The sequence below is a fragment of the Limulus polyphemus genome, unplaced genomic scaffold (assembly GCF_000517525.1).
Source record: "Limulus polyphemus unplaced genomic scaffold, Limulus_polyphemus-2.1.2 Scaffold366, whole genome shotgun sequence".
Classification (NCBI taxonomy): Eukaryota; Metazoa; Arthropoda; class Merostomata; order Xiphosura; family Limulidae; genus Limulus; species Limulus polyphemus.
Genome location: NW_013665976.1, coordinates 329,554 through 345,142, shown reverse-complemented (window position 1 = coordinate 345,142; position 15,589 = coordinate 329,554). Strand labels below are relative to the sequence as shown.

At 29.2% G+C, this 15,589-nt stretch overlaps 1 protein-coding gene across 3 annotated transcripts in view; it reads left to right on the top strand.

Moving 5' to 3' along the window:
• The window catches only part of LOC106457725 (required for meiotic nuclear division protein 1 homolog), a 34,421-nt gene that overhangs the window by 7,001 nt on the left and 11,831 nt on the right, over window positions 1–15,589 (top strand). For 2 of the 3 annotated variants that reach the window (XM_022383739.1, XM_022383741.1), the window contains exons 3-8: window positions 2,265–2,446; window positions 4,797–4,836; window positions 7,207–7,307; window positions 10,323–10,340; window positions 14,059–14,156; window positions 14,582–14,646. In XM_022383739.1, the coding sequence (XP_022239447.1) occupies window positions 2,265–2,446; window positions 4,797–4,836; window positions 7,207–7,307; window positions 10,323–10,340; window positions 14,059–14,156; window positions 14,582–14,646 (504 nt within the window). The remainder of the gene's footprint in view (window positions 1–2,264; window positions 2,447–4,796; window positions 4,837–7,206; window positions 7,308–10,322; window positions 10,341–14,058; window positions 14,157–14,581; window positions 14,647–15,589) is intronic. The other variant, XM_022383740.1, reaches the window with a different exon arrangement.

The following is a 15,589-nucleotide window of genomic DNA, read 5'->3' as shown; positions in this document are numbered from 1 at the left end:
AACTACCTTTCCAGAGGCCAACTACCCTGTTAGAAAATAAAACTGTCTTAGCTGAAGATGACTCCTACCCTGCCAAAATTTATACTTGTGTTCCCTAGACTTACCATTCTCACTGTTAAGTATGAAAAAATATGATGCATGAACACAATCAATTCCTTTCATAATCAGATCCCCCACAAACTTTTCTTTTTTCAAGAGAAAACAATTTGAGAGATTTCAACCTCTCCTCATATGACAACCCCTCCATCTCAGGCACCATTCTAATAACTCCTTTCAGAACACTTTCCAACAATTCAATGTCTTTCCTAAGGTAAGGAGCTCAAGACTGAACACAATATTCCAAATGTAGCCTAACCAGTGACCTATAGAATGAAATTATAACGTCTTTAGACTTGTATTCAATATTTCTGTAGATACAACCTAAAATCCTATTTGCCCTACCAATAGCAACAGCACAGTGCTTAGATGGCTTTGGAGACTGATCAACTATTACACCAAGATCCCCTTCTTTCATGACACTATTAAAGTTATTCCCATCCAATTTATACTTGTAATTCAAATTATGATAGCCCACATGCATTATATTGCATTTATTATAATTAAAACTCATCTGACATTTATTTGCCCAGCTCACTAAATGATCTAAATTCTTGTGTAAAGCAGCAACATTCTCTTCACAGTTAGCAACACCCAAGACCTTAATATCATCTTCAAATTTAAATAATTTATTGATTATTCCTTCACCTATGTCATTGATGTAAATCAAAAAGAACAAAGGTCCTAAGTCTGAGCTCTGAGATACCCCACTTGTGAAATTACTCCAGTTTGACTGAACTCCATTTGTAACAGCCCTCTGCTTTCTTGCATCCAGCCACTCTTCTATCCAAATAGCTAACATTAAGGTAGATATAAACAAAGTTTTTAATCATTATGTGAATTGGACTTCACAATATTTTCACTAAGTAAGTCAGAAGAACCTGCCAATGAAAGAATACATTACAACCATTTTTATAATATTAATTTGTGTGTGTTTTTAATATACGTGTTAAAAACATTTGCAGACATTTATATATTTTTTTTAGTAATTAAAGAAGGTGAATATTGTCAAATAAAGTAGCCAAAAATTAAAAAGAATTTAGCTCCAGATTACATCTATTACTATAAAGCATTGTTATCAGCTATATTTATAATGTAATATATTTAATTTAGCTAGAGGGTGCATCATGTTAAGATTAAGCAAGTCCTAGAACAAGTTAAGAAGGCAGAGAGTTGTATCAGGAAGATTGTATAGTTATTAAAGATAGCTTGTAAATCAGTCAGTGTGTTTTCATTGCAGCTGTAAAGTTGTATGAGAAATTTATTATTTTACATTAATCCTAGTATTGTTAGAGAAGTTTGAAGTAATTTGTAATATAAGCCTACAACAATATATGATGGATAACTGTTCAAGCTTGTAGAAATGTGAAGAAATAAATAACTGATTCCTTCTTATTATGTGGACTGGACTTGAGAGTTATTTTCACCAGATGATTTAGAAACAACCTGCCAACCAAAGAACCCAATACTGTAGTATTATACTTTCTATTAGTTTATAATTCATGAATTTAAAGTTTACACATGAAGTATTAAGTATGAGTATTGTTTGTTGTTTATTAGGGTAACTACTTAGAGTCTATGAAAAAGAAACTCCATAAATTAACTCTTATATTTCACTTTATTCAATTTTGTTAAACAGTTACAGAACACGGTGAAAGAATGTACGAACCACACCACACTAATGAAATCTAGTCTGTGTAGGACATGTTGTACCATAGCACACAAAAGAGTATTTTTTTTTAAGTAATAAGTAAAACAAATCATGTATGCTTTTCATCTTTAACTCAGATAACCTAGTTGTCCTTAACAAAGATTTGAAATAAGCAAACTTTTTTTATATATACACAGAAAGAGTATTACAATTTATAAACACTACACAGAACAGGTTCTGGTACACACATACACACACCTGTAAGATGGTATGCATGGTAAAATCTATATTTCAACAAAACCTGCACAAAAATTGGCATGATTTGACATTTTGAAAGCTCATACAAATATATTGCACTTTTCAGAGATAGAATAAATACTAACTCGAACAGTGTCAACAAGTTTCCATTTCTAAATGAAAATAAACCAACCTAAATTTGTGTTTTTACCAATCCAATTTTAAGCTTTACATTCTAGAGATTAAAACTGTATGTATTTTATTTTGTATCCCGATCTAGGACTGGTGGAGTGTTGTGGCTTATAGTACAGCTGAAGAATATGATCTAAGTGATCTTATAGATGGCTTGAAGAGACAAGGCCTTTACCAACAATCAGCAATGCCTGAAGATATGAATGATGTGTTACATGTGTGTGCAAAGTATCAAGTGGACAAAGAACCACGAGAAGCATATTTTTTCAGGTAAGAATTAGTTATAAGAAGTTTTATTTTATTCCAAGTTGGAGCAGTTTCTTTAAGTTGTCTTTAGTTTGTTAAAAGTAATGATAATGCAGGTTGTTTTAGGAATGATGACTGGTTTTATAATATTAAAGTGACACAAATTATAAGTTTTTTACTATTACCTCAGAACAATGAAAGTATAGTCCATGTAGTGTTTAAGCTTGGTTAATTTGATATAGAAATGATTGGCTGAAGTTTATTTTATTTTTAGTTGTACCTAAACAGTCGTTTGACACTTGCTTGTAAATTTTATTTTGTACTTTGTACTTTTATTTCTTTTAATTGAGAAGGCAGGGCCGGATTTAGCTGTGGTGCAACCCTGTGGCACTTAACTTCTTGGAGGCCCCCTATTATGTAGAACTAAATTTTTGTAATTATATATATATATATATATATATAAATAACAAGCACAGTGTTTAATACTGAATTTATTACAATTGAAAACATAATAACAGTTCAAAATATTTCATAATTTCCTTCTTTAATTAGATTATTTGTTTTCTGACTTTGGTTGCTGCAAATTCTGATATAATCTCATCCATATTTAGTGCATGCAGGATATCTACTTCAGTAGAGAGAGTGATCAAATCTACCAGTCTTTGTTGCCCCATAGTAGAACAAAGAGCATTCTTGATAAACTTCGTTGTGCCATACGTTTGTCAGTCAACTACCATAAATAATAATTGACTATATGTTGTCAAATATTCAATTTTCATTCAAATTGTAAAAAATAAAAAAGAAAAAGGTTAATTTTAGAATAATTTCTTGTGACTTGCCATCATTCTTTAAATAATTTCTGTTTAGGGTAAACTATCTTGATTAAATAAAAAATATTTGTGAATTTATTGTAACATAATTTGAGTTTTGTGAGAGAGCCCCCCTCCCCCAAGTGCCCCATTGTTAATCCTAGACTGTGAGAAGGTATTATGAGTTACTTATTTTTCAGCACTCTCTGCATGTTTCTGTTACTCTGAAAGAAGCATTAAATTCAAGATTTCCACTTTGGACCATTTTCAAATAAAGTTTGATCTGAAATTGTATGTGAAATAAGTTACTAACACTTCTGATGAATGTTGAATATTTCATGTGGCCACATAGTCAATGTAAAGAAGTTAGTGTGTTTACTTTAAATATTCTAATAATTTGGTTATATTTCTGTTTGTTTTTTCCTGTTAGTTCTTAGTGTATTACTTATACGTTCTTAAATTAAACCTTTTGTGAAAAAAAATGTAGATATAAGATTATTATGTGTGTTAATAATGCTTGGAGATGTTTCGACAAGGTTTTTTTTCATTATCCATTCAAGCCGTCTCCAAGCATTATTAGTCTCAAAGTGGGTTCCTCGTTGTCGAATATGTGCATTAATGTTCTGATTTTCTTTTCAGTCAATGATAGGCCATAATGCTTTGGGTTATGACTTGGTGTCTCACAATATTGTGTATTAAAATCTGTAATTGCATGTAATTTTAGCATATGCTACTGCATGTTGTTTTGATGAATAAACTGGTAGATTAACCTTCTTCTAAACATATTCTGAAATAGGCTTATTTAGTAGTTTATCAGAAAAATAGTCACAGAATTCAGTTTTTATTCATATTTGACAACTTAGTGAATACCAGCTTAAGACGTGTGTGTATGAAAGTCTTGGAAGTGATACAAATAACACAGGTTTCATGCATACCTTATTGATGCTTGAGAGACTTGTGTTATATTGACCAACATCTGTATTTCTGTTGGTGACATTTGTAATGGTGAAATTCTTTAAAACCTCAAATGACATGCTTTCATGTGTTACATTTTAGAATTTCTATTTTTTTTTAAACATGCTACCTTTTCACCAGTTAGTTATATTATAATTCTCTTAAAAATGTGTATAATTTAATTTTAATTTAGTAAATGAAGTATAAAAATAATCATAGTTGTATCTTGTTTTTATAATAACATGTCCTCTCAGAAAATAATTAGATATAAAGCTAGATAAAAGTGTTGAAGATATTGGTCAATTCCTTGAGAATACAGTGTTTTGGCAACCAAGTGTTCATAAGGTTAGCACTTTTCATATTTCTAGAAAGTTAATGTCATATTTGAAAATATGAAAAATTGATGAAAATTGCTGTAAGAGAGAAATAATAGACTTCATGGGGACTTTCTGTGGAAAACAAATGTTTATCTTCATGCTGATTAGAATTAAATTTACATTAAAGATGATATTTTTGGAAAACTGCTATTAATGGTTCTATTTTGTTCTGCATATTTCATTATATATATATATACTTCACTTTCATCTCTGAAACCAAGTATTCCTTTTTAGTGAAGGATCTGTAGTTTTCTGGAATGTGCCTGAAATAGAAGTAAGTAAAATTATTTTTGTTTAAATGAATATTGCTGCTTATGTAATATTGTTGTACACTGATTGTAGCTTTTGTGTATTTTGATGAAGGTTCGGTGGCAGAGACCTTGGAAATTTCTGTAAAAAATTATCACATATAATTTTCTTATATTTCTCCACCGTAGTCTTAGAGAGACAATTAAATCAGTATTTAAAGATCTTATACAGATGCTTTAAAACGTTGAAAATTCTTGAAAAATTTTATTTTATAAATTGAAGGCCTTGAAAACCTGTAAAGTACTATATTTTATTGTTAAAGTTTTTGGGAGAGTTTTTGAAAATAGTAACTTTTAGTAAAACAGGTACATTGAAGACTAACTTACTAACCACTGTGTGAAAAAAAAATCTGATATTGTCATACAGTGATTCAAAGAGTGCTTCTTCTCACTGCATCTTTTTTTCCAGGCTCCTCTTTCTGTCTCAATTTGTTCTTGAGTTTGACCATTTTTCAAAATTCCAATTTCATACATACCATTGTAATGAAAATGATGGACCTTAAATGTAATACTGGCCTTTGAACTACTTTCACCAAAAGTTAACCAGTTTTTCCTTGGGTACACGTCACTGTTGTACCAAATCCGATCAAAATGAGATGAAAATGTTTCAAGTGAAAATAATATCTTCACGGTTGGGCAAAGGTACAATTCCAGTTCCTGTAAATGTTTAAACTTTGCTACGATATCTTCATGTAGAAACATGTTCAGAGACTAGAGGGGCACTTAGTAGAGCACATATCTCCATCACACAGCATTGATCATACTTGGCCCTCAAAAAATACAAAACGGTGTCTGTATGTCCATCATTATCAATGGACATGGACCATTTTTGGCAGGACAATGAGGAATAACATATTACATGTGTCCACCAAGTTTCTTCAAAATATGATCATTTTTGATTGAGCTATAGAGCAAAAATATTGTGAAAAATTGGTCCGCATGTTAACAGATTTTCGTGACCTACACATTTTGACCTTGAGCCTTCAAAAACTAATCACTTCCAAATATTTACAAACTTTTATCCACATTCATTCATCTATTTTTGAGAAATCTTGCTGACAAACACACACACACACATATAAACTCACAGGAGTGAAAACATAAACTCTGTCACCTTTGAGGGTGGAGGTAATAAGGAAGGTCGCATATTCTGCTCTTCCATGCTAATAGTTATATTTGATGATTAACAACTCTACTTGTTACATAAGAATATTGGAGAGATAATTCAGTTGTCAAATCAGTGTTAAATAGACAATGAAAATTCATTGGTACCAGTTTTTTTTATAATTATATCAGAGACTTTTAAGTAACAGGAAGTGGTGTGTAATTGTAACATCGATCTGCAAAGTTTTGTTCCTCAACTGATCTTATAATTTCTTACATTTTGTTAAAATTAAGTGCCAATTAAATAAAGATGTTTGATAAAACATAATTCTGATTGTATGTAGAGTATGCAGTTGGACTATTTGTTCAACTGATGAAGTATTAAGATATAACTGTGTGTCCAATACTCAAACCATGTTATTCTGGACATGGAGAACATGTATATTGTATACTTGTGTCTCTGTCTATAGAAAGTGAAAAATATCAACTGAGGTTAATTCTGAAAAAATAAAGTTACCATTTTGTGTTGAACCACTTAAACATTGTTAAAATAACGTTAGGAAAATATGAAGCTATAGTCTGTGAAAAGTGTTTCATGTTTTTTTTTCTTACAAACTCTGTCAGTCTGAAACTTCCATTATGTATCAAAACATTTCTGTGATAAAAATGTAAATCAAAACATTGGGAAATTTGATAGACAATTTTATCTGGTTGAAAAAAATTGTCTTCTATGTCAATATCTATTACTTGTTCTTTTATACCTTGTAAACTGTAATCTCCATCAATTGTTAGAGAGACCTTGATCATTGTTAGACCAAATAAGTAAGTAAATATTGTTCTGCCTGTTGTTTGATAGCAAACAAAGCATGAATAGAAAGGAGAAAACAGCAAGGGATTTATGTATGTGTACTAATTGGGCACTATCTTATTTTGTTTTATTTTGTGCATTCTATTAGGCATCCAGCCAGTTTTTATAGTTCAATCTATTGATATCATTCATGATGTAAGCCTATCAAACTGAATTGGAACCAATATATCAGATGCATTAATCACTGCAAAATAAACTATAAAAAAAAAAATCAGCACATTCAAGAAATGACCAAGTTTTTCTGAAAATGTTGTTCTGTAACATTGGTTTTCATATTTGATCCTGTACAATTATTGTGTAGTTTCCATTTTGTGGTTTATTAGCATTTGAGAAAAATTTTCATGGCTAAGTTGAATGTTTTTAGCAACAAGCAGTGCTGAAATTTTTAAAAGCCTACGAAACAAACTCATATGAGGAAAGTATTGTTTCTGAAGAAAAGGAGGTAATGGAATATTTGTATACAGAGTAAGTACATTTTTTCAGTCCTTTTTGTTATTCTTAATTTTCAAGCATAAGAATAATTTATTTCAAAATGCATGATATTTAACTTTAGGGGAAATTCAACATCTCCACACAACACAGTAAATAATTTTGAATCTTAGTTCCTAAGAATTAACAGTCACGATAAATTAAGTCAAGCACTACTACCTTGTGCAATACTGGACTATTTTGTGGACTTTTATGTATTAGGCTTAAACAAAGACAGTAGTTTTGTAACTGGATCCTCTGCTTCTGTGTATGTTTATTTCATAATGTGTTTGAATATGAAATTTTAACATATTATGCCTAAGTACTTTTTTAGAACATTAGGTTTAGAAAGTAATGATTTTAAAGTACCTTTATCTCCCAGGACCACTTTTTGAGCATGAAATGTTTTACGTCGTTTTTAAAATGTTTAGACAAAACATTTACCAATATATTGAAAGAAAAAAACTTGCCTAAATTTTAGGATTTTCAACATAACAAAATCATTTTAATATGAAAGAAATTGTACCAATAAAATATTTTGAAAAACATTTAATTATGATTTTTCTAATTTGTATTATATATCTTCTAATGAAAGAGCAAATATAAAATACGTATTTATAAATGAAAGCAACTGAATTGAAATGAATCATGTTTAACGTAGGACTTTTTATTTTTTGAGTTTGATCATTTGTTATAGCCCTTACGTGTTTATATGCATGTATTCACAGAACTTAAGTCATATATTTTTAATGTTGCCTAATAATCTTTTAATTGTTTTTCTCCCAGTGATATGTTGATATGTATGGAAGTTATTCTATATCATAACACAGCAAAAAGTATTTTCTGTAAGGTGATACAGCAACTATCGTTTTCCAGTTTAACAAAAAATATAATTTAAATAATATTTCACAAAGTTTTTCCTTATCATATTCTGTTAAATCTGCTCTTAACTTTTAATGGAGGAAGTTGAAATAAAAACAGAAAAATACTTCTTGACATGAATAATTTGTATGCTTGAAAATCTTAACACAATTCAGCATAAAAATACAATTGAAAAATATTCAAAAGAGTATAAAATACCACTTTCATTATTCCTTTAGCTTAATTTCTTCATACACTCTGACTGCAATACCTTCAAGTCATGATTTATAATAATAGATAAATATATCATACATTGTATATTTGAATTGAAAAATTGCTGCTTTGTTGAGTTATTAGTCCTATAAGCACAATATTATTATTAGCTTCTTTTTTTATGTCATATATTTATTATACAGGTAAGAAATGAAAAATGCAAAACTTTATATTAAAAACGTGCTTATAACCCATTATTTGCGAGTAACTAAATATTTAAGTTTGAGTTCCAATTCATGCACTGTATTTTCTTTTCTTGTCATCTTAGTTTAACTGTATTATTGTTATATTTGTGCTAATTTTAAACTTGGAAAGTTGAAGTCTATATAGTTTTTAAAATATGTATTTTGCATGTGTACAGGTTTATACAAACTAAACTGATCTGGTGCAGTCTTATATAATTGTATGTAAAGTTATTAAACCCTTAAATAACTGTGGGATTTTGGGAATTATGTTTGGCCAGTGGTGTTTATTGATAATTGTTTGGTTTGCATGAAAATTAAAACTGTTTAATTCAGTATGAAAGTTTAAGAAAATTATCATTTAAGCATGGACAGTGAACTACAGCACTCTATTAAGTTATTAGTGTATGTTGAGCTTTCAATAGGCATACTGGTAACATTTTTATTTCTTTTTATTTAACACATGCACTTGAAATGAATTTTGTTCTTGTTTTACCAAAAAAAAAACAATTTTTTAATGTGAACATTTGTAGGATATTCAATTTTTTTACATTAATACAAAGAAAGGTAATATTTCTCTATTGTTCTCTTTAATACACACACTATTAACATTTATTTTTTCTATTAATACACAGACTGATAAAATTTCTCATTTTACATTTATTATATAATGACTTTTTTTGTTCCTTTTTTTTTTCCTATTAATACATCACCAGTAACATTTCTGTGTTTTCCATTGAAGTACACATTAATAAGATATCTCCATATTTTTCTATTAATTTTCTATTCTTGGATAGGGATCAAAGTGCACATGTCATAACCTTTTACAGAGTACCATTCAACATGGTACTGTGTGTATATGATGTCAGAGTTGTCAACTATTCATTTCTCCCTACTTTGCTGATGTAATGACAGTTTGTGGTAGAGAAGGGTAAATACCAAATACAATATACAGGGATACTAAAACTAACTGTAAATATGCATTTTGAAGGTCCTAGAAGTCATGTAAATGCAATATTCAAACTGTATGATGGAAAAAAGTATGTTTGTTCTTCATATGAACATCACTTTGCACTCTGATTGACATTGGCAATTCACAGACATATCTTGAGTAAAAAATACTTTTGTATTAAATTATTTTTTGTGTACAACAGACTTGTACATTTGATTAAAAACTTGCCACATTTTGTATAGATAAACATAGTAAATTTGGAATTATAGTCAACATTTCTTTATCCGTATGAGGGTCAGTCCAGTAGACCAACCCTATGCACGTTCGGTTAATACATACATAAGTAGTTTATCTTTTTTTTTTTCCACCGATATGCACATTTGTAACATTTTTTCCTTGTTTTTCATTAATATGCTCTGGTAGCATTTCTTTTTCATTAATGCACACACTGGGAAAAATGAGTTTTCTCTTTTTTTCATTAATACTCATGTAATATTTGTCAGTTTTTTTTTTTGTCTTGATACACAATGGTAACATTTTTTAGTCTTTGTTTCTATAACATTCTTTTAAACTTCTGCATGTTATTAATACAATAAATTAAAAACGTATTATTGGTCTAAATGTATATAATTTCTTTAAGACTGTAGGTGGTGGTTACTATTTCTTTTGTAACACTGATTGAACCAGTTGTTATGAGTTCATTTAATTTGATTTAGAAGGCTGTTCTTTATCATCTCCATCCAGGAAGTCCACCAGAGGAAGGCAAGTTCACTGACATTGGCTGGTACCTAATAAATGTTTGTACAAATTACATGTTTGGTGTGTTTGCTTTGTTTTCTAATTGCATGTTGGTTGTTTGAAACTGTCATGTTTGATTACTAACTTTTTCCCCTTATCTTTACGATAGGTATGGTGTAATAATTTCCATAGTGAATCTTTTACATAAATATCATTTAATTGTAATGTGAAATCAGTACAGGTTTTTTATATTTATACTTAACTTTTATGTTCCCATCATTATAATCTGGTTTTATAAGACAGATTTTCATAGTTAAAATAAGGAATATTAGTTTGTACTATAACAGTTTTTATCGACGATGGTCACTTCTAATGCTAGACTGAAATATTAAAGATTATTAAATTTTAGAAGTTTATTTTTATGAATGTAAAACTATTAACTGTGAAACTTGCATTTGACTCAAACATGTCTTTGTTAAAAGAAAAATGATAAGAAGTATAATATGATTGTAAAATAACAATTCCTCTGAAATATTTGTAACAGTTAATATAATCTTGGTGAGGATATTAATTTATAAGTTATAGAGTTTCTAACTTTGGAATAATTATTCATAGATCTCAACCAGACTGTTACTTTTTTTATTATTTTTCAGTGTGATTAACTAAGGCTTTTAATTAAATTTTGCTTTACTTCAATTTCATACTGTGCATTTTGCAAAGATGATATGAAAATATGAAAGAATCTTAGATAAGTATTTACAGCCACAAATATATATTTAACTTTTTTTTTTTGTATTTCTAGTGAATCAAAAATTTTTAAAACTTGTTTGATTAACATGATTTGTAAGTATTGATTTTGGTTAATCAAGGGAATGGTGTGACATTAATTATTTGGATTGAGTAATGTGTACATGTAATCTTATTTATACTTATTTACTTACTATAAGACATAAATACATGTATGTATTAGAACACAACATGCTTTAATAATAAAGGGTAGTATGAGAAGGCCTGTAATGGAATAATTTGACAAAAATGACTGCTTATGCCACAGGCTTGATTTTTTGCAAGGAAATGCGAGGAACAAATCCCCATAAGCTTTTCAAAGGAAAGAATAATTTTTTTTGAGAGAAAATCCTCATGCATATCCCAGCTATACAAACTGTTCTTTCCCTCTCTTTTTAAACCAGAATTACATCACTGTGCTTACCCATCATAACAAATGAATATAATGAGTCAGATAGTTAATGTGTGACAAATCAGAAGTACTTTTTGATTTAAGCTGCACATTTCGAGAAGAAATATATAAACAAGGAATTAAACTGGTTAGTTAGATGTCACTATAAAACAATTGTAACACCAAAGTTATAATGTCTTGTAAAACAACAGAACTAGTGAAAGGGCTCTCACAATAAGGAAGATACATTTAATGTTTAAAAAATCAAAAGTAGCACTTACAAATTTGGTCTTAGGAAGGAAAAAAAGAACTTCTTTCATCTTCATATCAGACATTGTTATAAAATGCACATTTTGATATTCTGTTGTTTATTTTTTTCCGGATAGTACCTTCACACTTTGTATAATAGGTTTCGAAGATTCTATTCAGCATACTTTTCTTGTAAGTTTTATCAGATTTTTGGAAATACATGAGAAAAATACAGTAATTTAAGTGCCTTTATGAAATGGGAGACAGAAAAGGGATTTGAAGCATGAAGGAGCTTAAAAACATGTTGAAGTTAGGCTAAAGTACCATGATACATATTAAGGTTTGAAATTAGTAGTGACTAGCAAAAAACCACTGGGTTTTGGTTTTTAACCAATGTTCATCGAGGCACACTGACATTATTTTGCCAGTTGATGATCTAGGTGTGATTGTGAACATTTAGGTCAGTAGGAAACAATATTCAAAGTATGAAAAAAGAAAACCAGCTGTAAGCACAACAGTTTGTCAAGAAAGAACACCTAGTCTTTTCTGGTAGCTTGTTGTGCATTGTTCTTGCATACTTTCAATGAGATTCCCAAGTTTAAAATAGCACTTGTTCAAGTGGTGTTTTTAGTGTGTCTTTTTAATTTTTGTTATATTATTATTATAAACTTAGATCTAAAAATTTGATATAATATTTAAAAGAATATTAAATTAAAAATGCAACTTTTCTTGAAAACTGACTTCAGCCGTTTAGTTATATCTGTTATGAGTGTATCTCATGAATTGTTTGTTTTGTTCTATTTTGCCAATATGACTGGCACTTTTACAAGTAACTTTTAAAATAACTCGCATATGTTTGCAATTGGCCAAAATGTTACTTTCAAACCATGCGTATTGCAGATCAAAAACAGTAAACAGAGCACAGTGGCTCCTGAAAGATAGGACAATTCCTAAAAAAAGTTTCATACAAATAATATACCTTAAATCATTATAAGCAGTTCAGTTAAATAGTTAATTCAAAATTAATTTTTTCTTTATTTTCTTCAGTTTACAGGTTTGACAAATGTAGCACATTTTAACATTATTCCTACAGTTATGTAGTCAGAAATATTAAATGGTTTGCTACAAGAATAATGTCACATCCCATTTGAAACAGGTAGTAATTCAGCTGTGAGTTAATGAGGTAAAGTATTTTCTGTAAAATATTGACTTCCTTAATTGAAAACTACACTGTAAGCATCATAAATGCATTGACTGTTATTGCTAATAATCATTTTCTTATTTGATTAGGAAAGAGCATGTGTTTATAAGCTTCAAGAATTTGGAATTTGAAGTTTACCATTATGAAGCTACAAAAATTGAATATTTTGATACTACCAGATGCCATAACAGTGCTGTGTAGGTCTTTTGGCATAGAAATATGCATGAGTGTGAATGCATCAGTGCTATAACATAGAACAATATATATAAATACCCCTTTTTTTAGGTGGGTAGGGTGAGGATTACAGTTAAATGAACTAAATTTTACTACATAAATGTAAGTTCTGTTTTATGAACAAAAAAAAAGTCTGTGTCGTATGGCATTTGTGATCTGTTGTGACCTAAAATATCCTTTACCTGTTTTAATGTGGTGCTGGTCTGTTTATATATGTTACGTTTAAATAAACTACTTTTTGTGGTTAAATATATGTTTTTTTTTTCAATTATTATCTTTTTTCTGTGTAAAGACATTTTACAATTTGAGTAAATGTTTTTAGCAGGATTTAAAGAAGAAGAAAACTACTTGTTGTTATGGTTTCAACACTTTATGTAACACAGAGTTAAATAAAGATAACAATAATAAAGTACAACACATAGGTCTTAGTTAACTTGTTTATACACTTTAACATTCTGCTAAAATAGATGTAAAATATGAGAATTATACGAGGTCTTGCAATCAAATAACTTTTTTGACAAGTTAATTTATTAAACAAAATATGATCAGAAAACAAATTCATGAACTTTCTAGTTACTGAAAATACATGTAGTTTCAACTAGATTTTTAGTTACTTCTCACATGGGGTTTGTAGGTATAAAGCACTGTTTTCGAAAGTAGCATGAAATATATCTGAATAAAATACAGTTTACAAATAACTAATTTATACATTGCCTAAGCTTAATTTACCAAAGTGAAAGTGTACATGTGTTATGACATAAATAGCATGTATGGTGCATCTGTTACGCATTTTCAGTCTTACTGGATCAGATTTATCATTAAGATGTTTACAATTAACCTTTAAGTTCAGTTCAGTTGTACAGATGTTTTAAAAATTCCAGCAATAAAACTCGTCTAATTAATGGCCAAATCATGCTTAACTCTGAGGGATCAACTGACTTGGAAAAATATGCATTTTCAAATGGCTTGGCATTATCTGGTAAAGTACTTAATCTTTAGGATTCTTATTGTATATTTCTATTCTGGTTTAAGCCTTATGAATTTAGTTGTGTTCGTAACTTTTTTCAAAAACCTGTATGAAGAAGTTGATTTTATGAATTGTTTACATGTTTCTAATAAGACAGATTAATTTCTATATTGACATTTAGGATAATACAGAAATTAGCCCATATTTAATTTGATAATTGTGTGAATTATTTTATTTGGCACTTATGTAAAATTTGCTTTTAGTTCATGTTATTTGTGGATTTCACCTTGTACTTAAAGAATGTTTGATAGGGTTAACAGCTAAATTTTTCATTAAAGGTGTTTTTATACAGTAAATCTATAAAAATCAAAATTGCAAGAGTGACCTATAAAAATATTGCAGCGTTGTTTGATTTCTTGTTATATTTTATATTTCAGTGAAGCTGGCAATCTGGGAAGCCTCTTTGGAGAAGTACGTAGACAGTATTGACTGGATAACTGAGGTTAGTAACATTAAAAGTGAAGAAAAGTAAGAATATGGCATACTTATTTCTATGTAACTTCTTTTTATGACAAGTTTTCAAAGAGTTCAAAAATCAGGCTTATGTCCTTTAAGTGCTACTCTGCAATCAAAACATGCTTGTACATCTGAATGGCCTAAACTTTTATAACTTTGCATTAGAAGGTAGGATTTCATTCAAAATGTCCATAGTAGTTCTTTTCTTATTGGTTGTATTGCAAATTGGTACAAAAGTAGTAAAACTCTGATGCATTATAAACGTAATGTTTATTTAAGTTTGTACAGGAATGTTAATCTCCCATAATATGAAATCTCTTTGAAATGACCTGTTTCATTCCCATTACAATGGCATTTGTAGTATATTAACTGAATAGAGGAAATATATTTCTTTTATACATTTTTCAAGTATATATTTTTGGGCCACTCTGTACATAGAAATTCGAAAGTTATTATATCCTTACAATTTTATTCAGAGTCGGGCATGCTTAGATATTAGTAACAATAAGGTTGGGATTGAAATTATGCTGAAATCAAGATATTATTTACCTTTTAAAGAGGATTCATACTTCTGTAATACTTCAGCATTCACAACTTGTCAGAACTTTGAACATTAATTTGTTATTGACAGTAGTTCTTTAGATAAAAGAAGAAAAGTTTGTCTTTTTGGATGTACTATTTTTTTCCTCAAACTCTGTTTTACATTATAGTTGTCTTTAAACTTTTTTGTAAAAATCCTCTCTCCATTTCCTTCTCAGTACATTGGTACATCTCCATAACAAATTCTACTTTTAACATAAATGAAAGCAATATATGAGCAAGTGAGGAAGAAATAATACTAATCTGTCAGTGACATAATGAATGAAGGTTTTTTTTTGGGGGGGGGGGGGTGTATCCTCAAACTTAAAAACAAAATACATTTTACAATT